The sequence below is a fragment of the Furipterus horrens genome, unplaced genomic scaffold (assembly GCF_987537825.1).
Source record: "Furipterus horrens unplaced genomic scaffold, mFurHor1.1.pri manual_scaffold_4, whole genome shotgun sequence".
Taxonomy (NCBI): Eukaryota; Metazoa; Chordata; class Mammalia; order Chiroptera; family Furipteridae; genus Furipterus; species Furipterus horrens.
The window spans coordinates 36637199-36665120 of record NW_028327174.1 but is presented as its reverse complement, the minus strand read 5'-3'; the positions used below and the strand labels follow the sequence as shown (position 1 = coordinate 36665120).

The 27922-nt window shown below is 40.1% G+C and overlaps 1 protein-coding gene across 2 annotated transcripts; it reads left to right on the top strand.

The window, feature by feature from the left end:
- The first annotated feature begins 51 nt into the window (after positions 1-51).
- Positions 52-27287, top strand: TM7SF3 (transmembrane 7 superfamily member 3). Of its 2 annotated transcripts, XM_090272950.1 has the most exons (12): positions 52-381; positions 7785-7939; positions 10385-10535; positions 13135-13255; positions 14207-14378; positions 17800-17977; positions 20341-20427; positions 21414-21494; positions 22129-22281; positions 24360-24457; positions 25028-25190; positions 26690-27287. In XM_090272950.1, the coding sequence occupies exons 1-12, from the start codon at positions 291-293 to the stop codon at positions 26950-26952; spliced, it is 1713 nt and encodes a 570-aa protein (XP_090129076.1). In that variant the 5' UTR covers positions 52-290; the 3' UTR covers positions 26953-27287. The 2 variants fall into 2 exon arrangements, with proteins under 2 accessions (XP_090129076.1, XP_090129073.1); XM_090272947.1 differs by lacking the exon at positions 20341-20427 and having other exon boundaries at positions 233-381.
- Positions 27288-27922: the final 635 nt, after the last annotated feature.

Below are 27922 nucleotides of genomic sequence, written 5' to 3'. Positions count from 1 at the left end.
GGTCGCCCCCCGCCGGGGGCCACGGAGCGGTGACGTAATGGGGCGGGTCGGAGTGGAGGTGGGGTGCTGGGCGGCAGACGGTACCTGCGGAGAGAAAGAAACTGTTGGCGAGGCAGGGGAGTGCGGCCGGGTTGCTGGCCGGCACTGCGGACCTGGCTGGTGTGCGGCGCGAGCATTTGGCGGGCGATGGCGCCGAGCGCAAGCGCCCCGGGGTAGCGAGGGCGAGGCTGCGCGGCCCCGAGCGCGCCGCTCTCCTACCCTGGCGTTGGCTCCGCCGGGCCCGGGCAGCTATGGGGCTCCTTCGGCTGATGGCGCTGGCAGCGCTGGCATCGCAACCCGGGGTGGCTGGTGGAGCCGAGACCGTCGGAAACTCCAGCGTGGGTAAGGTCGGGGCCGCCTCACTTCTGCAACCCACGTTGCCTTTGCATTCTTGCCAGGTCGAAATCCACCTCTGGGTCTGTCCACCTAGCAGGAGAGGTGCAGAGTTTAGAACCGGCAAGAGTGGGTGAGCCCTTTCCAGCAGAAGGCAATTCCCTCTGCTAAGGAGGCCTCTTAATTTAGGCTGTGGAAATGAGAAGAGATACGGAACTCTAATTCCGACACGTTATTATTCCCCTCAGGGAATAGCCATATTTGTGGGCTTAATTTAACACTCGAAAGCACCTCTTTGCGCCCAGATGGTGTATCTGATCCTTCGGACAGTGAGGCCTGGAGCAAAAGCGAAGGCTTTAAAAGGATTGACTGCCCTTCAGGCTGCAGCAGTTTTTTACGCTCCAAAATCTAGATGCTTTTCTAATAAGCTCGACAGAGTTTGAGAGGAAAAGCGAGCTCAGATTGGGTTTTAGATTGTAGGTCATGTGCTTGGCAAATGGATTTTAGCAGTAATTCGTGGTTTGTTAATATATAAATTGTGAAAAGCACTAATTGTGCCAGGCTGATAATCATGTGCTTTTTCCGGGGGGTTAAGCACATTCTTAGTTTTGTTTTGAGCTTAAGAGACTAGTTACAGTTCTGAAACATAATATTTTCTTAATAATGTGATTTTGTTCCTGTCTTTGAAAAGCTCTTATGCAGACTGAGTTCTAGAATCTTTAAATAGAACTTCAGACCAAAGCTGAAAAGGACAGTTATATTTTTACAGAAAAAAAAAAAAGCCTCTTTTATAATAGAGCACTAGCATTCATTGCAGCGCAGAAAGTGCCAGGTGCTGTTCACGGAAGCGTTATTTACTCCTCACTGGGCAGAGGAAGAAGCCCAGGCCCAAGGGGGTGATGCTCACTGCACAAGCCGACAGCTAGCAGGGGCACAGGCAGCGTTGAGCCCAAGGAGGTCCCGCTGCCGATTTCATGGTCCTTCCAGCGGATTAACAGAGCTGCCCCCAATATTTAACTTAGTATGATGCTTTACTTTACACTTAATTCTTTGGTGAATTCTCATTTCTTAAAAGAGCTTTATGACAGAGGTGGAAGAGGTGATGTTACTCCATTTTCACGGGTGAAGAATTCGAGGGATTGTGTTTGTAGTCGATGCAGGCTCGCCCCTGAGTCAGGAGGACTGCCATCCAGAACTTGTCATTTCTAGGTCTGTGTGTTAGTATTTTTCCACAGAAGTTGAGAAATGTGAGTAGTTGAGAGATTAATATCTTTTTAGATGCTGTTTCTTGCCTCTTTTCTGTGTGATTTCAGCCCTGATATTTCTTCCACCATGTTAATTCTTTTTGCCTTGCTTTGTGTTGTTGCTCTGTGCAGAAGGACATGTGGGAACTTGACTGGCTGAGTGATGATAAAAGCTGATGTTCTTCACCTCTGTCAGATAAAAATCAGTATAGAAATGAAGAAAGACTTAGTTCAGTTCAAGACTTGCATTCTCTTCCTGGAAAACGGCTGGCTTTCTGTTTGAGGATTCTGATAACTAGACAAGTTGAATAAATGAAGCACCTGCTGTAATTGAGGAGGATCTGCCCATCTGTCGCAGGACAAGCTAACTTACACCACCTGAGTAGTGGCTTGAAAGCCAAATGAATCTTTGAAGGTGGCAGATCGAGTTCCTAGAATGAAGAAGATGCTTTCTGTGACCAGACATTTAAACAGTTTACCCTTGCCCTGAAGTTCTCGTTCTCCGCTGACTTTAAAGTCTTTCATTATTGTTTGTTTCGTATCCATTAACTCACGTGAAATTATATAGTAACCAGAGTCGTGCAGAATGTCATTTGAACCTTCTAGTATTTGTGTTACGGGTAGTCCTATAAGTAAGGTAGCAGGCCCTTTGTGTAGTTAGTTGCATGTGGTCTCTTTCTTTGGAAAGTATGTGAAAGGTGGTACATGTACACTTTTTTTGTTTCTTTCAGCTTTTTGGGCTAATGAAACTTCGTAAGATATAAATGAGAAACTGGGAGGGGCAGTTGAATGCCCACCGGTTCAAATGGCTAAGTGAACTGCTTTTGTTTTCAATATTTCATCTGAAGAGGATTATGAAGACTCAACTTTCACAAATCTCTCCTACAATTTGGTTGTTGTGTGAAATCACAAACAATGGAAGTAAATTTTAGTAAAATGGTAAAAAGGAAGAATAGAAATATTTTAAGTTTGCAAGTTTAGGATTTATTGGGAAAGAAAAGGGAGTGGGTAGTTCTTTGTTGAATGGAATGCTTGGAAAGAAAAATTGCCTGGGTAGCAATGAGGAATAGTATGAAAAATAGAAGAGTCCCCTCCCCCACCCCCCCACCCCCTGTCATGGGTCAGATGGCAAAAAACATGAGCAGCAAAAACAAGAGGCACTGCTTTTTAGAGGAGAGCTGCAACATCAGGGCTCTGTCTCCATGGTAGACATTTGCTCTGTAGCATCATTTGATGTAGTTCTCCCACTCCCAAAGTCATAAGATCTAATTATGCCTCGTGAAATCTTTCTGATGAATCCCTTTCCAGATGGCCTAGAGGTGAATTAAGTTCCTGTTAACTTCTACAGGACATATTTTGGTTATATGCCTTTACTTGCCTGTGTGCTTTGATGAGCAGAAATTACATGCAGATTCTGCCAGACTGTTCTGTTCAGACTGTCTTGACCTTCAGTATTTTTCCTTACCCCTCTAAGGAAGTCTCCTTCTCAACTTGATGCTTACGAAAGATATGCTGAGCAGTTACACCCGTTAGTCTTCTTCTTCCCACTAGTTTATTTGTAGGATCATACGGAGTGCCTGTTTTTTTTTTTTTTTTTTTTATAAGAAGATGAGTCTCTGAAACACTGGAAAGCTAATGGAAGTTAATAATGTTTTATTGTGTGGTATTGGACAGTTTACAAAATTTTCCCCATTTGTTTGATACTTTCAGTAGCCAAGTGATTTATGCAGCACAATTACCTCCATTTTATTGTACCACGAGGGAACTCAGACCCTGAGAAGAGAAATTACTTTCCTGAGGTCACAAAATTGAACTATCATTTACTAAACATTTACTATGTGCCAACTAAGTGACCAGTAGTTTGAAATATCAAACATGACAAAGCCCTGTATAGCCAGGAGTTAAACCATAACTGATTTTGTTAGTACACAGCCTTCTATAAAAATTGTGAAATGGCTCTCAGACTATGTAGAGGTGACACTGCCAAAGGATTTTGACACAGAAGTTAGATTAAAGATAACTGAGAATAGGAAAAAATATGCTTATCCTTCCCTAACTCATCAAACATTGAGTTATGCGTTCTCAACCCTGGTTGAACCTTAGAAATCAGCTGGAGAATTTTTTAAAATGGCATATTACTGAAGAGACAACTAGAAATAGAAATGTAAAAGAAAAAGTAAATTGCCTGGCTGGTGTAGCTCAGTTAGTTGGAGCATGATCCCATACACTAAAAGGTCGTGGGTTTGATTTCTGGTCAAGGCACATACCTAGGTTGTGGGTTCTGTCCTCTGTTGGGTTGTGTCTGGGAGGCAACCAATCAATGTTTCTCCCTCACATTGATGTTTCTCTCTTTTCCTTCCTCTCTCTATAAGATTAATAAACATTTTAAAAATTAAAAAAATATATTAAAAATGAAAGGAAAGGTAAATTTACAATAGCATCAAGAAAATTAAATATTTAGGGCTAATTATAAGGGGATATGTAAAGCCACTACAGAAGAAACTATACAATATTCTTGAAATAAATTGAGAATAAATAGAGGGATATCTCAAATTCATAGGTTAGACGATTGTTATAAAGATATCATTTCTTCCTAAATTAATACATTTAGTGCCATCCCAGTCAAAATCCTAGCAAGGTTTTGTGTGTGTGGAAATTGACAAGCTACTTTCTAAAATTTATATGCTAAGTGAAATAAGCCAGTCAGAGAAAGACAAATAACACATGATTTCACTCATCTGTGGAATCCAATGAACAAACTGAACTAACAAGCAAAACAGAGACAGACTCATAGATGGAGAGCAGATGACAGCTAGTGGGGAAGGGAGGTTAGGGGGTGGAGGGATTGAGCGAAACAGAAAAAGGACTCACGGACGTGGACAACAGTGTGGTGACGGCTGGGGTGTGGGGTGGGTATAAGGGGACTAAATGGTAATGGAAAAAATGCAATAGAGATTAAATTTAATAAAATAAAATTTATATGGAAGTGAAAGAGGGCCAAAAATAGGCAAGACAGTCTTGAAGAAGAAGAAGAAATTTGGGGCAGAAACTGAGACACTGTAATATTAATGTTAGCTTAGACAAATAGACCAATGGAACTCAAGAGTCTAGACACAAACCCTTACTATATGGTTACTTGACTTCTGTGAAAGATGGAATTGCAGGGCAGTAGGGAAACTATATTTTCAATAAAGGTTTCTATGTCAACTGGAAAAATGAACCTTTTGAGTACTGGCAAGCATGAAGCTTTTTTAAAAAGCAGCATGAATTTTTTTTTAATTGTACAGTTTCTTTCTGATAACACCTCATTATCACTATAGAAATTTTATAAATAATGAAATGTTTAAAAAAAGAGAAATCACTTAAAATATATTCCCAGGGATACCTTCATTTAATGCCCTTACTTATTTTAAGTTACTAGTTGATTAATAGTGTATTTTAATACTTGGTCCCATTTTTCCTTACTGTCTTTTAAAGCAGTGAACATTTTGGTTCTCCAAGTATTTCTATCTTGTGATCCACCCCCCCATCCCGGTTTACCTATTTAGTGGGTTATTTGAAAATTAGGCCAGACACAGAAAGAACTGATGTACTGCTAGGACAGACACACAGAGAATGGGGGACAGAGTGAGAAACAGAACCAGAAACGGAGATAGGAAGGGTCCAGATGAGGTGTTGGAAAACTATTGTTGTAAGTTATCTTTTGTGTGGATTCTGAACTTGATTCTTAAACTAACAAAAAGCTCTTTTTTCCAGAACACCAGTGGTTCATGACTATAAGTGAAGTATCTGGCATGAGCATTCAAATGACATTTTTGCTAGTGTTGGTGGCACCTTCTTTTGCAAGCTGACAGATGAGGAAATTGAGGTTTAAGGGAATTAAGAAACTTGCCTAAGATCGTCGTCGTCGTCGGCAGCCGTCCGTCTCGAGAGACGATGGTGTAGCTTCTTAAGAGTCTATCTGCACCGCCGAGAATGGCTGTGCAGTCCGACTCGGGAGTGACATGGTATCTGTCTCCTCCCATGTTGAATCGACATCTTGTGATGATGCTGAAGCTACAGAGCCTGGGCAGGGTAATATGGAGGGTCTGCTGTTGCCCATGCAGCAGACCCCCCCTCTCTTCGCAGCTGAAGGGTCCAAGGGAAAGACGGAGTCGATACAGCTTGGGTTCAGGTGCGCCGCAGGAGTTGCCGGTGTTGACTACAACGTCAAACCGCCTTAGGGACTCCGGCTCCGGATTTTCTGTCGGGGTTTACTCCCTTAGCCTTTCCCCTGAAGAGGTATGCCGCAAGGCAGCGGAGGTTTTTTGGAGTCAGAGTTTTCCTTCCTATTCTGGTTTGCTTAGTTGGATTTTGTTTTTATTTTTTAGATTCACTTGTTGATAGTTGTGAGTCTGGTGTCATTTTAGTGTTCATAGTTTTGATCTTCTTTTTCTTAAGTCCCTTTGACATTTCATATAATAATGGCTTGGTGATGATGAACTCCTTTAACTTCTCCTTGTCTGGGAAGCACTTTATCTGCCCTTCCATTCCAAATGATAGCTTTGCTGGATAGAGTAATCTTGGTTGTAGGTTGCTTTTCATCACATTGAATACTGGTTTCCAGTCCCTTCCTACCTGCAAAGTGTCCTCTGAGAAATCAGCTGATAGTCCTATAGGCACCCCCCTGTAGGCAACTCTCCACCTCTCTCTTGCTGCCCCCAGGACTCTCTTTATCTTTCACCTTTGGCATTTCAATCATGATGCGTCCTTGGTCCCCTCTGGGTCCAGCTCACCCAGGACCCTCCATGCTTCCCAGACCTGTATGTCCATCTCTTTCGCAAAATTTGGGAAGTTTTCCTCATTTTTTTTCAATTCATGCTTCCTCATTCTGCACTGGTTAACTGTTATTTTTCTTCCTTATGTTCCAAATCATTGATTTGAACCCCGGTTTTCTTCCCTTCACCACTGGTTTTGTGTGAATTTTCCTTCATTTTACTTAGCATAGCCTTCACCTCTTCTCTTATGCGTTTGCCATACTCAAGCATATCTGTCAAGCCTGTGAGCATCTTTATCACCAGTGTTTTGAATTCTGTGTCTGTTAGGTTGTCTAGCCCCTCTCTGTTGAGTTGACTATCTCCTCGTCGCTTAGTTCTCCCACTGGAACCTTGATCCATTCCTCCTTTTGGGCCATACTTCTCTGTCTCCTCATTCTGACAGGATCCTGTGTTTATTTGCTTCTGCATCCAAAGTAAAGCTGTCGCTCCTGTTATGTTGTAAGGGGTGGAGCCTTAGGGATTCGTCAGTACAGGGCAACCTGTTTCACCACGTTGTGGCACTGTATGTGGGGGAGGGATCTGAGAGGGAACAATGCCACCTGCCCAGCACTTGCCCCTTTTCCAGGCACCTCTCCCACTCCTGTACTGGACTGGCGCCCCTCCAGCTGCTGCCTGGGCCGTTGCTCCCAGAGTGGATGGGTCTGCGGACGTTCTAGGACTGTGGGGGCCCTTTAAACAAGCGGACTCTGCTGAGACCAGCAGTTTCTTCCTCTGCCCCAACCCCCACTGGTCCGCACAGTCAGAAGCAATGAGGCTTGATTTTCCCCATGCTGGGAGTATGAGCTGCAAGGCCCCGGTGGGGAGTTGGGAATGCTACCCAGATGTCCCTCCTGACTTATTAAAACGTGTGACTGCACTTTCTGCCGCCCTGCTGCTACCGCCACTGCCACCGCTGCTGCTGCCACCACACCGCATCCTCTCTGCCCCGGCTCCACCCCTCCTACCTGTCTTGTTGAGTATTGCTTCTTTATATCTTTGTTTGCTGGACTTCCATGCAGTTTGACTTCCTGGAACTTCTGGTTGTTTCTAGTTTTGAGATAGTTGTAGTCCTTCTTAGTTGTGGAGGGAGATGCACTGTGTCTGTTTATGCCTCCATCTTGGCCGGAAGTCTGAAATACCTTTTTACCACTTTAGTTCTTAGTTCTACCACTTGCTAGCTGAATCATCCTGGTGGGCTGCCTCACCTCTTTAAGGTTGTCCTCATCAGTGCAATAGGAGCAGTGATAATATTTATTTCAACTGATTTTTCTTTCTGAGGATTAAATTAGTAGTGTGTATGGTTTTGTATGTGATTTCTGCAAATTGATATTGGCGGTGCATATATGACAATGAAATATTTCTCTCATTGTAGGTATTACTGAATTTTCTGTGGGGAAATTTAAGTACTTCAAGCTCAGCAGGACCTTTCCAGAGGAAGCTATTTTGCGTAATATTTCCAGCAATGTAACTTTTCTTATTTTCCAAATACACTCACAGTATCAGAATACAACAATTTCTTTTTCTAAGGTAAGTACAAAGGATTATTTCTGTAAAAACTTTTCTGTGTTTTGGGGCCATGCATTTAGGATAAGCATTAGAATTTGATGCCTCTTTATGTTTAATTTTATGCCTTAAACTAAAAAAAATCAAGCGTGGTTTCTGCTAAGTTAGTGATTTAGACTGGCTAAGAGGCCTTTCTTGAGTGCGCTGACCTCTGACTTACAAAGGAGGTGACTGAGTGCTGAGTTAAGGGGGAGGGGGAGCTGTGCCAAATGCTTCCTGTCTGAATGTAGTTCAAGTTTTTCTCATGATTTTCTGCTTTTTCTTCTTATTACTGTACTGGGTCCTTAATGATTTTTCCCTGGGAATACATTTTAATGGGTTTTCATTTTTGTTTAGCCATTTGGTGTTGAAGTTTACTAAGACCTGTACATTTAATAAGACCCTGTAGGATTAAATTTATTCTTTGGCGTCTCATGGAAACAAAAGAATCCTAACACTGAGTTCATCTTGTCCAGGGGTGGGCTTCTAGCAGTATTTAGAACCCTTACAGAAGTCATCACTAAACCCCTTAACCTCAACCTCAGGTTTAGGAAGTTTTTCAAGTGCCCTGGATTAGCCTAAGCTATTAAGGACCTGCTGTTTAAGTTAATCTTTTATGAATCTATTAATCTATTTCTATTTGGCCTATATAACCCATTAGACAAGTAAATTCCACTCTGTATGATGTTGTGTTTCTTTTTATTCGTCCTAAGTCTGTCTTCTAATAATTGTCTGAAATTTGCTAACATAGCTCTCTTAGTCCAATTCATGTGTATTTTATAGGCATGGTCATATTATCTTCCAAACTAAGTATTTTGTATTTTTTTTAATTCTGATGTCCTGTTCTTATCATGAAGGGTTTGAAATTGTGTGCATGCATGTGGTAGTTTAGTAGACTAGAAATGGAAGCATTTGATCAAGGAAAACAGGAAGGATTAAATTGTTAATTGCAAGAAATAACAGTGTCTGTGACCCATACAGAAATCAAAACACGTTGAATATTGTAACTTTTTTAGAAGGGAAAGCCAAGTTTTTCCTGGCACTATAGTCAAAAGGAAACTGACTATTCAGGGCCTGACATAGGCATAATAAAATGGCACATTCATAATTTCCTTCTTAATAACACCACAGCACAGGCAGCATTTAAAGGAAGAGAAAGGGTGGAGAAAAAAAGCATTTATATTTATTGCATGCCTACTACATACTAGGCTGGTGGTTCTTAGCTCCCTGGGGCCATCAACTTTGAATCTGCTGAGATCAATGACTCTCTGTCTGGCAAAATGTATAGGTACATCTGTATGATTTGAAGGGGACCTCTGGAAATTCTGGGTCTCTGTGGCTCCTAGTTAGAAACCCTTGTGTCTGGTTTTCTATATAATTAACTGTCACAACAGCTTAACAAAGTAGGTACAGTCAATGCCTGTTTTACCTCTGAAGAAGCAGAGCTTGGATAAGGGTTGTGAACATAACTAATGTGACGAAAGGCCTGGATGAACAACATCTTGGGCCTCAACTGTTGTGTTGAAAGAATCTTATCTTTAATTATAATTCTTTTTCTTTATTATGCTGCCATCCTTTAGTTCTCGCTGTATCTGTACGACCGAGATGATAACTGGGACTGCCCGTAGTTCTAGCAGTGAGGGGTCTGTGTGGAGATAATTGTTTCCTCTGCCCTTCCCAGTGAGCTGTGGTACTTGGGATTTTTTGGGTCATCATGGTGGTTGGTTCTTGGAAACTTGTCTGTTCTGTAATTCGTCAGTTAGTATTGGGTCATTCTCCTTTACGCTTGTCAAATTGAAACCCATCTGTCACTTACGGAAAACTCAATCTGCAAGTCAATCTACACTTACAGGGTAACTTGTCAAGGAAACCTAACACAGGCCAGTCATAATCCTGCAACTCTGTTTTAGCTAAAAATGCAACCTGCTAGTGTTCTGACTTCCTGACCTCCTCGCCCATTATGCCTGTTTCTGCATTGCTGTTTTTAGTGCTCTGTAGAGTTCACTCTTGCCCCGAATCCCTCAGGAACAATATCCCACAGCTTGTGAGACATTGCACTCCCCCAGTCCGTGGATTGTTTTCCCATGAAGAAAGGACATCAAACTCGTTATCAGATTCTTTTAATTTCACCATTCAACAGTCGTCTTAGTACCTACCTGTCAGTAAATCCTAATTTGGGGAATTGAAAAGGTTTGGAATTTTATCGCATCTGATCAAACAACATGTATTTCCAACAGTTCTTGCATGTGTATGTGTGGGCATGTGCACATAGAAGTGAAAAGAGTTCTTTAATTATCGAAAGGAGGTCTACTTTTATTCCTTTTTGTTTTGAGAAGATTTGGAATGGGACAGGCATACTAGATCAGCTCCGGAATTTAAATACTTTGCTCAGCTCCCTATTCATACTGACTCTTTGCTTCCTTATTGCAGACTCTCCTTCCCAGTACCGCGGGGACAGGCACTGACAGAGGACTGGTTTTTATTCTTAGACCGGAGCAGAGCATGTGCTCTTGGTATATGGAGACTTTAGATGCTGAACCTGTCCAAAATATGGCCATTCCACTCTCCTACTCAGAAAGAGGTAACCTCTCTGTCTTTGACTCCCATTGCTCTCCAGCATATGGGACTTGTTCATGAAAACTTAGGGAAAACTGTACTTTTCTTAAAAATGTTTATTGTAAGTACAGTATATTTCATCAGAAAGGTTTTAATAGTGAGGGAGCCAGAAAATTAGCATGATGATTGAAAGCCTAGGTAGGGACTAGGAGAATACACTTACTCATTCGACAGACATTTAAGAGGCACTTGGAGAAGCAGTAACAAAAAGTCATTAACAGTTTAGTTGGTTCTTCTAGGCAGAGGAAGGTGCTGAAGAAAAATGGAATATTTGGAGAAGGGCAAATAGTGGGTGTGGCTGGAGGCAGAGTGTGAGCACCTAGTGCACAATTTGAGGCTTGCATTCTATTCTGAGATTGGTTCTGAGGAAGCGTAGAGAGTGTTTAAGCACAGTAATGTTGTGATTCATTTCATCCCTTAGAAAGTTAATTTGAGAAGCAGCGTAGGGAGTGGGTTGGAGAGGACATGGAGTGAGCATACCTTTGAGGGCTTGAATCTTAACAGAGGCCACAAGAGTAGAGGTGGAGAAGGAGGGCTGGATTTGAGATACTGTATTGGGAGATAAAATTGATAAGACACAGTGACCGATGGTTATGGATTATTAAATGGGGAGACTTCCCATGTGGGCCCCTGGGAGATAGTGATGCAAAGTAAGCGTAGAATTAGGGCTATGGTGGGGCTCAATGTGTTAGGGGGTTAGGTTGATGGATTATGACTTCAGTTCAGGACAGTGAGTCTGAGACACTGTTGGATATCTAGATGGAAATGCAGAACAGGCAGTTCTAAAATAAGAGCCTGGAGTGGAGGAGTGAGGTTAGACACTTAACTAAATAGCTGTTCATAAAAGCCACAGAAGTGAGGGTGATTGCCCACACATGTACATAGAGATTTAGGGGGTAAAATAATAACAGATACCTTCATAGTGTCTCCCACATGTCAGGCACTATTTCTGGGGGATGCTAACTGCCAAGGAATAAACATAAGGCCAAGGAGTAGTCAGGAAGGTAAGAGAACAGCCTGGAGGTTCTGCCTGAAGTAAGGAATGGTAATTGGTACATTGCAGAGAGGTCAGAGGAAGTGACTGAGAGTGTCCGTTTCAAAGTTCAGTCAGTGGTGGCCTTTTATGAGAGTCATTTTAGTGCTGCAGTGGGGATGAAATGTAGGTTACGGTGACTGAAGAGTGAAGGAGAGCTGAGGACATTTGGACTGAACTCAAAGTTTGGTGGTAACGAGGAGGAGGGGAGCAGTAGCTAGTGAAGGAGTAAGGATCCAAAAAAGTGACCAGAGTTGAAGACAGTGTTATCTGTCCCAAAAGGGTAATTAGCTGGTCAAAAACCATGGACTTCAAGCTCCCAAGAAGGGCAATGTACAAAGAAAAAGTAGGAACAATGGAAATTCAATTACAGTACATATCCTTTTCTTCGGTTATGGTAAATATTCATGGATGTAGCAAAAGGGCAGTACGAACAATCACAGAATTCTGAGCAAAATTCCACACAATGTTGAAACACAGGCATGGGGTATTTCCGTTCCAAATCTTGCACCAGAATTCCTTAGTTTAAGGAAACTAGGACCTAACTATGGGAGTGATTAGATGAGTGTATGAAGTTGAGATCTTATTAATCTTTAACTTGGTTTTCCTTGTCTTCTAATTTGTCTTAATGTCTCCACTTGAGTCTACTATATACAGTTTATTGTATGGAGTTGAGCTCATCTCAGGTGACTGATTTAAGTTTGTCTTGCTTAAAGGTCATGAATAGGATTTCTAATAAGAAAAGTGCTGTTTTAGCCATATTATTAATATAAAATTTATTTTATGTTTAAGCATTCAAATACTGTACCGATACATGGTCCTGGAGGTCTTTTGAGGTCGTTTACTCTTTTCTTTCAACAGGGAGAAACTGCCCTTCACCCTGTTGAAAGAAGCATGTAAAAAGTAGGCCCTCCTTTCTCTATTACCCAAGAGTTCCTTTTCTCTTTGGCAGTGCTTTTTTTCCCCCCTCTCCATCCTGGGTCCTTATGCTATTTTCTTGAGAGTCATAGACCCCAAAATCTAATAAAAACCTCTCTCGCTAGGAAATGCACGCATTCAACGTGCAGTTTCACAGTATTCATGGAAACCTATTTTTGGATCCCAGTTTAAGAATCGTATCTCTTCTGACCATTTCAACTCTAGAGCAGAATTTGGCAAACTACAGACTGAGCCAGCCAAATCCAGCTCACTGCCTATTTTGTGCATACAGTCTTATTGGAACACAGCCATGCCTATTCACTTGTGTGTTGTGTATGGCCCATCTTGTGCCATGAAGGCAGGGTTGAGTAGTTGCCACAGAGACCATCAGGCCCGTGAAGTAAAATAGGCACACTCTGACCATTTACAGAAAAAAATTGACTGATTCCTAGTCTAGAGTTTTTAACCTCAGTTCAGTAGATACTACAAAACTAGAAGTTCTGTATTTAACTCCTGTATGTAAAGTTCTTGTAAAAGTAGTGTTCTGTTATCTGAGTATAATTTGAATGTATGAAAATTTCTGTGTTGAGTGACTTATTTATTTTTCATCCAGATCCTATCCCTGGGGGCTGTAACTTGGAGTTTGATTTAGATATTGATCCCAACATTTACATGGAGTATGATTTCTTTGAAACAACTATCAAATTTGCCCCAGCAAACCTAGGCTATGCAAGGTACGTCTGTCTCTTATAATCACTTTTAAAACACCAGCTCTTCTCTAGATTCAGTAAACTCTCACAATCCATTATTCTCTTTAGTAAAATTGAATTGTTTAACCTTTTTTTTGAATGAAAGTAATTCATATGTGGTAACTAATACTGGAACCGTCATTTATAGTTAAAATTGCCCCCTCCATTCATATGAAGAGCCAGATGTTGAGTCCATTATAAGCTGAGAAGTACATCTTAGTTTCTGTAAAGAGTTTTAAATATGGAAAGTGTTTTGGAGCCATGAAGCATACTTATTTTTTTGTAAGGGTTTTTTTATTTTAATTAAAACTCTGCTTTAGTTTCTACTTTAATAATAATGCTAGCTAATGTCTGAGTAATATTTGAATCCACAATCCTGAATGCTCTATGTTCTTTGTCATTTAATTCTAACAATTTTATTAAGAAGGGGCAATTGTTCTTATTTTACAGAGAGGTTCCCTAAGGGTCATTGAAATTAAGTGATATGCCTACCTATAGCTAACCAGTGGCAAAGCTGGCATTTGACCAGGCCTGACCGACATTTACATCTGGTTATTTAACCATACTGCTTGTCAGTGTGTTATTTTTCTTCATAATGTCCAAACTGGAATTGTTGTTTCAGAAGTTTGAAATTTGAGCTTTTGATTTTTTTATAGATTGGATGTCTTCCACAAGAGACTCATATTCAGTTTTTTGTTTTCTTTTTTTAAATCTAAACTTTTTTTTTTAAGATTTTATTTACTTACTTTTAGAGGAAAAGAGAGGGAGAGAGAGAGGGAGAGAAACATCAATGTGTGGTTGCCTCTCGTACGCTCCCAACTGGGGACCTGGCCTGCAACCCAGGCATGTGCCCTGACTGGGACTCAAACCAGTGACCCTCAGTCCACTGAGCCACGCCAGCCAGGGCTGATGTTCAGTTTTGTTGGTTGACTTTAGAGGCACAGAGTCTCCGCCATGTGATATCAGGACGGGACAGGACACTAGGTGGAGGTTGCAGTATGACGTCTATCAGTATTTTCTGCCCGAGAATGACCTCACTGAAGAGGGGTTGCTGAAGCATCTGCAGAGGATGGCTGAAGTGCCTCAGGTGACAGCCAATGCTGTTAAGGTAACACATCTCATTCTCGTGATTTGAGTGGCCAGATTGTGACCCCTTTGTACACATTGAGTAGAGGAGAAGCTACCAGGAGCTTATTTTCTTCTTCTTCTTGGTGTTTCTGGGATTCTCACTTCATTCTCTTTTATTTTGTTATCATCTTGGGAGACTTTGTGAGTGATATCTCAAAGAGATGCATGTAAATTGTTACATTTTAGTTGCAGCCACATATGTGACCTGGTAATCTTGAGATATGGATGGGAGTGGGTGGTAATTTTCTATATACTCCTATATCTATCTGTTAGATTAAAACTTTTGGCAAATATAAAGGTAATAGTGTTTGGAGAAAAAAAATGAGAAACTGTTTAAGGATGTACTCATTCACATTAATATTTAAGCCCAAATTCCAGCTTGGAGAAAAAATTTCTCTGAGCTTTTGAACCCCTACAAATTCTCACTCCTCCACATGGGAAGCATGGACCAGAGGATTGGCATCACCTGGGGGGTTGTTAAAGTCGCAGACTCTTGTCTTAAGCTTCTCCCCAGACCTCCGCAATCATAATTTGCATTCTATGAGAACCCCCAGGTGATTCCTATAACACATTAAAATTTCAGATTCGGGGCAGGATTTTATCATGTCTTGAATGGTACTTGGTAGCCGTCTAATATACAAGGACATCCTTCAGTCTCACAGTTGGTGGTTAGAGTTTTTCTGGACTTCTCTGATTCTTCCCAGAAGGTTGCGAGATTACCTGATGATACAGACAGAGGTGACTTAGTACAGGAGGTCAGTCTGTTGTTGAGCAAGATCTCATGTTGTTGCTTTGTCACATAGGATCCCTTTGCTCCATGCTAAGAGGGAGCCTTGTATAAGAAACCCCTCTGTGCTTATTCACAAATTGGGAAAAGTTTATCAGTTCATCCTTTTAAAATAAGAAATTTTGAGGAACATGTTTATTCTTATGAAGCATATAAGAACTCACAGAACAGGGCCTTTTTATGTTGCTTTTTAAATTTTAGTTAAGAGTTAGAATATTGTGTGCCAGAATTCAAGGAGACCCTCAGTGATTAATGGGAACATGTTAAAAAAGAACTCTAGAACCTGTTTGAGAGGCTCACACTCGCCAACTTTGGGACAATTCAGTGATCAAAAAGAAAACGATAGATTATAAGTCATTAATAAATAAAAACAAGTTCATGCTGATAGAAAAAGAAAAAGATTGCTACTGTTGGAAGAGACTCTTATTCAAATAATTATGAAAGTTCATAAAGGGAAGGAATTTTCCCTGCCTTTTTTAAAAAAGGAACTTTAATTTATTCTTAGTTTATGAGCGAAAGCTCTTCTTTACAGAATAATGCCAACTAATAAATGTAGAAGTAGAAAAATCAATATTTTGTGACCCTCAATGAAATAATTCAGGCAAGGATCTTCAGGTGAAAGATTGTTGGGGGGCAGGTTATTACCAGGCAGCCTAAATAGCACCCCAGACTGCCCTGACCAGTGTGGCTCAGTGGGTTGGGTGTGTCGTCCTGCAAAGCAAAAGGTCCCTGGTTCCATTCCCAGTCAGGGCACATGCCTGTATTGTGGGTGCGGTCACCAGTCAGAGCATGTGTGAGAGGCAACCGATTGACGTTCCTCTCCCTCTCTTTCTCCCTCCCTTCCCGTCTCTCTAAAATAAATAAATAAAATCTTTTTAAAGATAGCACCCATAGATTAATTCTCATTGTAAAAGGAAAACTATTTTAGAATGGAGTGATCTGATTGCTTCCTCTGATCCATGTGGTCAACATAGCTTCACTGACAGTGGGTCCACCTGCATTATGTGCTCCCACGATTGCAGCTGGACATTATCACCAGTACCATCACCTACGGAGTAGTCTAACAAAACACGCTCAACCTGAATTCAGTCCCTGGAGTTCCTGTTTACAGGAAACTATAGGGGATAAAAGTACAGATTGGACACCCTGAGCACAGTCTGAAAAATGCTCATTGTGGAATATTCTGTAAAGTGACTGCCCTTAATCTCTTCAAAAGTCATTGGGTGAGTGGGAGCAGGGTGGTGGGGAGCACTGTTCTAGGTTACACAGATAAATACGATGCGTGAAACTTAGTTGGATCTTGGTTAAAGGGGAGAAGAGCTATAACCATGTTTGGAAAAATCTGAATATAGACCTTGTATCACATAAGAAACTATTAGTTTTCTTAGGAGAGCTAAGGTATTGTGGGTCTGTAGGAGGATACCCTTAGTCTGCCATATTGTGCTACTCCAACGGTGGTAGATGAACGCATGTCGTTGGCATCACCAGAGAGATTATTAGAAAAGCAGAAAGTCAGGTGCCTCCTCTGACCAACAGAATCAGAGTCTGAATATTAACAAACCAGCTATGATTCATAGGCACATTAAGTTTGAGAAACACTGTTTTAGGACATGCATGCTGAGGTATAATATTTAGAGGTGAAATGTCATGATATCTGTAACTTTGAAATGGTTCAGCAGGAAAAAATGGGGTGGGGGAGACAGAAAAGGAAATATGGTGAACTATAAACAGTGATTAAGTCTAAGTGGTGGTATGTAGTTTACTCATTGTATTATTATTTTACTATTTTTGTAAGAAAAGTTTCATAATAAAACCTTGGGTGAATAGAAGGTACATTTTGTTGAACTTGACCAAATACTTGGCCCAGGAAACATATTTATGAAAGCTAAACAATATTTTTAAATAGCGGACGTCCTCTAAGAGGCTCGTAATTATTTATTCCAGAAACTATAATATTTAATTTTCTTAGTTACATTAATAGGACCATAACTATGAATTAAGATTACACAGGGTTTTTGTTTCTTCTGTTACATGTATTACCTATTTAAAAAACAACCTTTAAAAGAGAATTTTCAAAGTTAAGGAGTATTGCATAACACAACTACATGTAATGTTTTCTTATTTCAGAGCCTGTTAAAAGTAAGTGGGTACTCTCTGAGAGGTTAACAGACTCAGTCAGCTTTGTAACTAGTAGTGACAGCTGGTATATGTTGAACACTGACTCTGTGCTGGGCATTGTGCTGAGCACTGAGAGAAGACTAGTGAGCGAGAGAAATATGGTTCCTGCCTTTATGCTCTTTATAATCTAGCAGATGAGAAGGAAATTATTTTTGCTTTGTTCTAACTAGCCTTTACCTGTTATTTGTATCTTATTTTACTTAATTACTAACATTTAACACTATACAAAGCTTTAGAAACATTTGTGTAAGAGTTTGTTTATATTAGTACATACAAACTGTATAGGACAATTATTGACAAAGCTAAATAGGTTGGTGTATATTGTAAACAAGACTTATATTTTAATATTAAAATTTAATATCATATGTAGGTGGATTATAATAGAATAGCCTTTAAAAAAAATCTAAACACTAATCATGCATTATTTTGGCTTCAGGTGGTTACCCTAACAGCCGATGATAAGACAAGTGTATCCTTCTCCTCCCTCCGGGGACAGGGGGTCATTTATAACGTCATTGTTTGGGACCCACTTCTCAATACATCTGCTGCTTATGTTCCTGCTCACACATATGCTTGCAGCTTTGAGGCGATGGAGGGTAATTGCTCTTCTCTTGGTGAGTATATGAATTTAAACTTTGCAAATTCTTCTTTGGCTTTACAGATCTGTGTTAACTTAGAATATAACAAATGCCTTTGTATAGTATTCATTCACTCATTCATTTATTCTACAAATGCCTTTTAAGCCCCTACATTACCTCACTCTCTGCTCCCAGCACTGGGATGTAGCAATGAACAAAACAGACAAAGCACTTGCCATCCTGGAGCTTATACTTTAGTGGGGGAGACAAGACAGATGAGATACATTTGCGACGTAGGTAATACATGGGACAGTAATGACTGGTAAGAAGCAGCAGTGAAGTAGGAAAGGGATAAGTGGCTGTGAGAGAAGAATTTGAGGTAGTGTGGCCAGGGTTGTCCTTGCTGGGAAGGTGATATTTGAGGACAGACCCAAAGTGAGGCAGGGAGCCACACATCTGGGGGTACATGGCAGGTGGAGGGCAGGGCCAGTGCGGAGTACCTCATCTGGGAGCTCACGGTGTGTTTGAAGATCTGCAGTGAGAACAGTGGCCGGAGGAGACTGAGGAGGCCCAGTGTTCCCAGGCAGGCAGCTCGTGTCGTAATGTGGAGCTTTCGTTTGGAGCGAAGTGGAACAGCATTGGAGGGTTTGAGCAAATAGTGCCATGATTTGACTCACAGTAAAAAGGGATCACTCTGGCTGCTTTTTTGAGAAAAGGCAGGGCAAGAGCGAAGCCAGATTGATCAGCAGGCCGTTGTAGTAATCCAGGTGAGAGATGATGGTGGTTGTTTAGGTACCATGGTGGCAGTTGAGTTGTGGCAAGATCATCCTCTGTCTGTGTACTTAGCATTTTATTTTGAAATATGTAGTGTCATGGAAAAGATGCAAACATAGTACATGCATATCTGCATAATCTTCACCCAGACTCCTCAAATGCTAGTTAAGATATGCTGTTGGCTTTTTAATCTTAATTAATTTATAGTTCTATATAGCATTTTTCTATAAAGAAGAGCTCTCTTTCATCAACTGGGGATGAATTACAGTTCCTTTTTTAAAAGAGGCAGGCTAAATTTCTTCCCTTCATCAGTTTCCAACCCCAGGTCTTAAACTAGGCAGAATATGGGATTATCTTTCATTTCATTTTTCTTTGGGCTCTTCATTCTCAGAAAAGCTGATATGTAGGTATGAATTATGCCCTACAGATTCTGGTCTTCTGTCTTGTATTTCTTATTTAAATTTAGGTCTTTTTGATACCTCCATCTGAGCACTCTTAAGTAGTGGATGTGTTTTGATTGGTGCTGGATTTGTAACGTTTTTCACATGAGTTTTGTGTTTTGTTTTTAGTTCGGGGATTACTTTCTTGTGTTATCTCAAAGGAGTCATGATGGTGGTGAATTTTGTGAGTGTATTTTTCTCTTCAGCACGCCCTGTCTTTCAAATCATGAAAGTTACAGTTAAGTTTGTGCCTGTGAAGGATCACAGGACTTGTATCCTTTAGCATCATGAAGCATGTTGTGATTTGTTATAATGCTACATTTTTTTCCCAAAGCAGTAAGTATAATTGATGAGATTGGTAGTAATTTCTTCATGTATGAATTCTAGTAATGTGAGTTTTGGTTAAAGTTTTTTGTTATGGAAACTTCAGTCACCTGCATATGCCATTATTCAGCCTAAACAATTTTGATTCATAGACATTGTATGTTTTAGCTGTGCACTCACCTGTGTCTCTGCCTGCTCACCTCCTTTATCACTGGATTCTTTTAGAGCAAATCCCTGAATCATCATTTTGCTCAAAGAATTCCAGTATGCATATTTTAAAGACAAACACTATGTTTAAAAAATATAGCCACAGTATCATTAACACAAGTTTGTTACAAATAGTGATGATAATTCCTTAATGGTTTAAAATTAACAGCCAATGTTTATATTTCCCCTGTCATGCCAGTTGCATTTCACAGTTTTTTATTTGTTTGAATCAGGTTTCAGATGAGGGCTGAACATTTGATTTAGTTAATGTGTCTCTTAAATCTATTTTAATCCAGTTCTTCCTCCTCCCTCCCTCCTTTTCTTCTTGTATATGTGAGAGGAAACAGAATTATTTGTTTTAGATATGCTCTCTCTCCTCCTCCTTTCCCACTTCCTCCCAGCCTCCTCCACCAAGAATATGTTACATAGTTCTATCAGGAAGCATATACTTTTTTATTTTGCTTCTTGTTATATTAACAGCCCTACATACAATAATTCATTCATGGGTGGCAAGGATATTTTAAAAATAAATCACACATGTATGTAATAAGTTATTGCCAGTTGACTTTGCTTTTTTCATGAATCTTCGTTCTATTAATTAAATACAAAGTACCAAATTACGTGTATTATCCACTAAATATTCTTTATTTTTAGGAAGAGTATCTACCAAAGTGTTTTTCACTCTTTTTGCCCTGCTTGGCTTCTTCATTTGTTTCTTTGGACACAGATTCTGGAAAACAGGTATTATGTCTGATGTAGATGCTATTTCCATGCTTCGTGGTCTTTTTTCTTAAATACTGTGGGGAATTTATGCCCTGTAATTTATCTCCACTGCCTTCATAGATTTGTGCCTGTATTGTTTCAGTCAAGATTCTGAGTTGCTCTGCACTTCTTTCTTTCTCGATAATGAGTACAACCTTCTCTTGTGAAGAGGGGAATAAAAATTGATTTGTGCAGCAAACTTCTTCACTTGGTAGATTGGCTAGTTGGCTAAAGATAACAGGTTAGGAATCAGGTCGTCAATGTAAAAAAAAAAAATGTGTGGATTTTGGTGATGGTGATCAACATGCTTTCATATAAATCTGGCTGTGGGGCTCCTGGTCCTGGGAGGTTCAGACAGCAAACAGGAACTCCAGCATCTGCTCAGTGAAACCCACTGTGGGAGTAGAATATAAATTATGCTCACTGAATTGATTTGTATTCTTTGGGTTGCCTTTTATGTAACTAATGTTTTACAGTTACTAAATTAAAAAAATAATCCTTATTTAATTCATTAACAGGGAGTATAAATGGAATGTCATGGGGAGAGTGAACATAGTCCTGATCTCATAAAATTCTTAGAACTTGCTTAACTACACTGTTTGAAAATGTAGTTCCTTTCCCTCCGTCACTGCATCTTTTTTCTTGATTGAGAGAAAATAATGTTCTTGTTTTAAGGAAGTATAAATTGTATTAAAATGAGCTCAGAAATTAATCTTAGCAATTGAAATTGACCTATATACAAGAAGGTATATCTGATAGTTAATACTTTAATATTATACCCATTTAATAGTAATATGTACTCCCAATGAGTTCTGATTTTTTTCCTTTCTTTTAGATAATGATTTCTCTTCTCAGAATGCCCTAATGTGTAAGCATGAACTTGTACATTAGATATTTAAATTGCATTGTAAAAAGAATACCTAACCATAGCTGTGTTTTTTCTTTTCCTGGTGGTTTGCTACTAGAATTATTCTTCATAGGCTTTATCTTCATGGGATTCTTCTTTTATATACTGATTACAAGACTGACACCTGTTAAGTATGATGGTAAGTAAAAATAATATAGTTAAATTGGGTGTTCAAAAAGAAAGATGCTATGTTTACACTTCATCATTCTTCTACAGTTTGGCCGGTATTGTGAGTTGATAGGCCATTATTTGTGTAAAATAATATAAAACTTATGTGCTAAACATATTTTCTAAACTGCTCATTCAGACCTTCTCTTCCAAGTTTTTGGTGATTGGTAAATTAGTATTTAGGGAAATGAAGGGCCATGTGGATTATAAATCTCTGTTCCAGCTCTGTGGTATTCAGTACAGTATATTGAAATGTGAGATTTACAGCGGTCAAAATGTTAAGATTTTCTTTACTGTAAAACAAACGCAGATCCTCCTTCCTTGTCACATTTAACAGGATGCTTGTCACCCCTTCTTCCTCAGGCCCAATTTATAGGTTGTGCCAGGCTGTGCCTGTCGCTAGTCCTGGAAGGTTTAGCTCCCCTGCTAGGGTTCCTGTCTCAGACCGGCCCCTCCCTAGAGAGAGCCCACACTGGTTTCATAGCACTACTGACGAGCCCACCCGCCTTGACCAACAAGAAGGCTAAGGATGGCTCCGGTAATGGTATGTTGTGTCTAAAGCATGCAGTCGGAGAAGCTAAACAGTTCGTCTTCTTTCTCTGCAGTTCGTCTGATTCTGACAGCCATCGCCGGAAGCACTGGTGGGATTTTCTTGGTAGCTGCTTGGTGGCGATTTGGAATCCTCACACTCTGCATGCTGAGTGTTGGACTAGTGCTGGGCTTCCTCATCTCGTCCGTGGCTTTCTTCACTCCGCTGGGTAAGAGATGCATAACTAATGCTGTGTGTGTTCAGCTCACTGTTTGAAAGGTCTTATTTGGCCTCTCTAGGTGCAAGTACTGCCTCATCAGGGATTTGGAATCTTCTGTGGATTCTAGACATTTGCACTTGATGACGTGGCACTTTAGGGAGGGCCAGTGCAAATAAGAGTCCCTCTTTCCTCAAAGGCACCTGTGCTAAATGGCTTATAGACTGTCTTTAGAGATAGCTTTGTCCCTATTTGTTGTGATAAGGTGTGTGTCTATGTGTTTCTGTTAGAATTAATGGAGGCAAAGGGCATTTTTAATATATGGCAGAACAGTGGTTTTTGTGTTTCATTTTTTTAACCCTTGAACTCTTTATTCAAATTACTCTTAAGCAGCAGCTCAATATAGCCCACAGATGAATTTGGTGCTGCTTTGATGGCAGCTGAGGTGGGGAACTTGGTGCTTTGTTCCTGATCTCTTTTCCCTCTGACCTCCACTCCCATCCTTCGCCCAACTTTGCATTCCTAAGGTCCCCTCTTGTAGCTATCCTAGGGCGGGAGCACAGGAGTGGATTGCTGCTGTTGTTTTTAAGTAGTTCACATTCTGTCAATGTAAAAAAAGTTAACTTTCTTTGTAGTTGTGCAATAACTTAAATTTCCTGATCGTTGTCAAAAATGGAAAAAGAGTATCCACATTCCAAGTTACCTTATTAGGCTCTTTCCTTCTTGTGATAATGATTGGTCCTTATATTACATTATCATGTTAAAGTTGATGGGAACATTCGATATATATAGCTGTCTCCTGAGCTATCAGCTCCTGAGAACACAGGATATAACAGTGCAGTTGGTGCTCAATAAATTTTGTTTTTCAAGACCAGAGAGAATTGACAACCAGTGTGTTTACTGACCATTAAGAGGCCCTTTTGTTCTGGTTTTAGCAAACCTATAGCCAGGTTTATTCCCACAGCCCACCCTGGAGGTTCCTCAGAAAATAAAAAATGGGCCTGCCTTATGACCCAGCAATTCCACTTCTGGGTATATATCTGAAGAAACCCAAAGCACTGATTCAAAAGAATATATGCATCCCTATGCTCATTGCAGCATTATTTATAGTAGCCAAGATACAGAAGCAACCCAAGTGCCCAACAGTAGATGAGTGGAGAAGAAAGCTGTGGTAATATTACTCAGACATTAAAAAGAATGAAATCTTATCATTTGCAACAGCGTGAATGGACCTAGAGGGTTTTGTGCCGAGAGATATAAGTCAGACAGAGAAAGACAAATACCACATGATTTCACTTACATGTGGAATCTGTAGAACTCTCATTCTTCCAGGATACTTGGGTCTTAAGATATAAGGCCACCTCCAGGTAGACTGAGTGGTGCTGCCAGTGTCAGTATTAAATAACTGTCAGGCTTATATTCTTGCTATTTAAACTTGATTTATAAATAGGAGTTCTAAAACATTTGTCCTGGGTCACTCCAGGTGTGCCACATTTTGGAGATAGTTTAGTAGGAGCAGATAAGTGGTTAGATCCTGTCTTTCCTGATGCATTAGGAGATCACATCTTCCAGGATGCAGTGGCTGAGCAGGAAATGCTAAGTGGATTTTGTTGCTGATATTGGGTGGGAATTCCTGTAGTTAACTCTGACTGCCACTTACCTGTATTTTTTACTTGGCAATACAAAATCATGGAATCAGAGAAATTTAGAGCTAGACTGGATGATTTGGAGTTTGGAGAGGAAGTGGTTCAATCTTTTCATGTTATAGGTTAGGAAACTGAGACCCAGTTTCATAGCTATTAAATGGAAGAGCTTGGACTAGTCAGGCCTCTTCTAAATTATCCTGATAATAAGTGCAGAGCATTTACCTGCTTGGTTTTACTCCTACCCTTCTACCTGCTAGGACACACCCTTCAAAGATGATTGTATCGACAGTTAAAGGAATAAAATCAGAATTCATTTCTAATTGCCAACACAGTCCCTGATTGTTACATTAAGCCTTCTACGTATGTCCATGTTCAGATGTTGAGAAAATGAAATTTAACTTGGCGAACCTGTTGTTTACTCCTGATTTCTTTTTGCTTTTTCAGGAAACCTAACAATATTTAGTAATGATGATGTGTTCTGGGTGACCTTCTCTTGTATAGCTGTTCTCATTCCAGTAGTTTTCATGGGCTGCCTAAGAATAGTAAGTGTCTCATCAAAAGTTAGCCTTGTTTATTATATAGTCCTGGGTGTTCAGTTGTTCACTTATTGTATCAGTTTGCATGTTTTATTCACTAGGAAGAGCTTTAGGTGATTAATTTTAAATAGTCTCATTACTATGAAAGCAAGAAAGTTCTAATTACTATTACCATACAGTGTTTTTATAATCAAGTGGAGCAGGTTATCACTGTTAATATGCTACTAACTGGGAGCAGAGAAGGTAGGACTCACTGTAATGCAGCAACCTGATGGATCATTAGCTGTGTCTCCAAAAGAATGGTTCTCCATCTAAGTCAACTTTATTGGTGAAGTTCTTTCACAGGGAAGATATTTTTATATAAGGTAAACTGTGTTTTAAGGACTCACTATCGATATCAAAGATTATTTTCAGTTTATCTTTCCAGCTAACCTTTATTCAGCTCTAAGACTTGGTCCCTTTTCATGTGCCCTGCGGGAGCAGAAGTGACCCCCTGTGGTTGAGGCCAGTGATAAGAGTTAGAGACTATTCTTGTTCTGCCAGAGATGAAACCTAAACTTTCCCACTCTTCCGCAGCTGAACATACTGACTTGTGGATTCATTGGCTCCTATTCGGTGGTGTTGGCCATTGACAGTTACGTGTATACAAGTCTTTCTTACATCACATTGAATGTACTCAAGAGAGCACTCAGCGCTCATTTCCGCAGAGCTTTCACAAATGTGCCTTTTCAAACTAATGGTAAGACTCTAAATGCATGAATCAGAGTGATGGTCAACTAGGAATATTGGCCGCCTGTGCTAACAAAAGCACTTCACGGTACTTAGATTGAAAGAAGGTTAACTAGATGGAGAGAAAGTTAACTGGACACAAGGAAAAAACAAACACTATACAAATGCTATTAAAGCCCTCTGTTAAGAACTTATGACTGTAGAAGCAAAGAATTTAAATTTAGAAGTTCATACTTCTAAAAATCTACTCAGTGAACTTTGTTAAGAAATTTCTAAATCAATATTATTTAGGTTTACCTGGTCAATTCCCAGTTGTGAGAAGAATGATGAGACTAAAGATGCCAGCTAACGGTCCAGGGTGAGGCGAGGGATGAGGATGACAGCCTGGTTTTTAAGTTATTCCCTGTTTCCTGCCTTAAAAAAAGCATATGATTTGCTAATTAAAAGTGATTTTTTTGTCATTCAGTGTATTATTTCCTTAGTTGTAAGATTTCTATTCATTAAAAATTTTTCATTAATTTTTTGAAGGAAAAGAGACTACTAAATTAAATATTCACAAAGTTTGTAAGGTGTGTTGGTTTCAGAAATGTTAAAACATGCAGGATGGAAAAGCATGTCTTAGAATCAAATATATAAGCACAACTGTGACTGTTATGAATATTTAAGGACAAATCTTTCCCTGTACCATCTATTCTGAGCCTGCCTTCACTGGATAAAAGGTTGATGGTAGAGTCCTGCCTGGATATCGTCCTGTGAACCACAAGGTCACCAGTTCAATTCTTGGTCAGGGCACATGCCTGAGTTGCAGGCTAGGTCCCCAGTTGGGGACATGTGAGAGGCAACAAATTGATGGTTATCTCACACATCCATCTTTCCCTCCTGCTCTTTCTCCTCCCTCCCTTCCCCTCTCTAAAAATAAATAAATACAATCTTTAAAAAAGAGAAAGAGGTTGATGGTAGAGACCTTGAAATCCATGTGTCCTGTAAGTTTTATGTACAAGACAATATTTTGCCAAGCCTTTTACTAGAAGCTCAGTACAATCTGTTGAATCTCTTCGTGTGTTTTTGTACCCACTGTATATAAGTGGGGGGGGATGGGGAAAGAGCGTGGTGGTGGCCCGTGTTCCTTGATGTACGTTGGTGAGGCATACCCGGATTGCTGCCTCCTTTCCCTGCCCCTTTGTGAAAAAACAACAAACAACTGTGCCTGTGAGTGCTGGTCATCAAATACTAGAATGTCAAGACTCCAAACAGCTGGTTTCTTTACAACCTGTCTGGATTTTCAAATACCTATAATAGAAAATTCCTATTTTCAAATGTAAAACTGTAGCTTTCTCACTCATTTCCTGATTTGTAAGCAAGAAAATAACATAGGTTTGGACAAACTCATTACAAAGCCTAATATTACTAAGAAAGGATGGCATAGATTTAGGCTAGGAAAGGTTACGTATTAGATCTGCTAGGTTTTAAAATGCAGAAGTTCAAACTGTGCTTTTGACTGTTTTTTAGACTTTATTATCCTGGCAGTATGGGGGATGCTGGCCGTAAGTGGAATTACGTTACAGATTCGAAGAGAAAGGGGACGGCCAAGCTTCCCTCCCCACCCCTACAAGCTATGGAAAAGAGAGAGGGAACGCAGAGTGACCAACATCCTGGATCCCAGCTACCACGTCCCGCCCTTGAGAGAGAGACTCTATGGCCGATTGACCCAGATCAGAGAGCTCTTCCAGAAGGAACAGCCAGCCGGGGAGAGAACACCCCTTCTTCTGTAGATGCCAGCGGGCTTGGTCAGTGGGATCCTGCGGTACCACCTGGGCACTGCCTCGGCTTTGGTGTTTATGCCCAGCCTGCTTCAGCCATCTCCAGTGCAAGCCAAGTAAGAAAATAGGCTTTTGTACCTGCGTGTGTTGCCCTGACTGACACGTGGTCAGGCTATGCCAGGGGATGATGGTGATTCTGAATGAGCGAAGAAGATGACCAAAACATTGGCAGTAGGGAGGCTTTTCCTTACTCTATAATACTTCAGACATTGCCTTTTGTGTTCACGATCAACTTGGTCCAATAAATAGGTACACCAAAAAAAATTAAACAGTGATTCTCATGTAAAGCTCTGGTGTTTCTTTTTATAACTCCTTGAACCTTCTCTCACCTGAGTCTGTCTAAACCTGGGGGCAAGGGCATAGCGGGTGGTTTGATTTAAGTGTTAGACAATTTTTTGCTACTGTTCAGAGGTTTAGGGATTTGATACTGGGGTCTTTGAACTTCAGAGTACAAAAGAAGGAGAACTGACTTAAAAGTAGCCTGATTACTTAGTTGAATCTTCCATAGTATTTTCATATATTATCAATAGGTACCATTTGTTTGCTTATTTTTGTGATTAAAAACACATTTACCGTATCAGTTATTTTAAGTGTATAGTTTAGTACTTTTTGTTTTTGCCTTTTATTGCTAAAAACGGTAATTTAAATAGCTAAATTATTTCAGTTATTTGAAAATAGGTCAAATTTATATAAATAACAGAACTTTTATATGGATGATTTATTTATATTCCAAACAATGGCCTTTCTTTCAAGGTCCTTTAAAATAGTGTTGACAGCTGATCTCTGATTTAAACCATATTAGGTGACATATGAATTGTTTTGTTTTTAGTGTACAAATGGCTCCTACCTTAATCCATAGGCTCATTAATAAGGAAATTTTTTAAAATTTGTATTTTGTAATTCTTTGTACTAAATTAGTTAT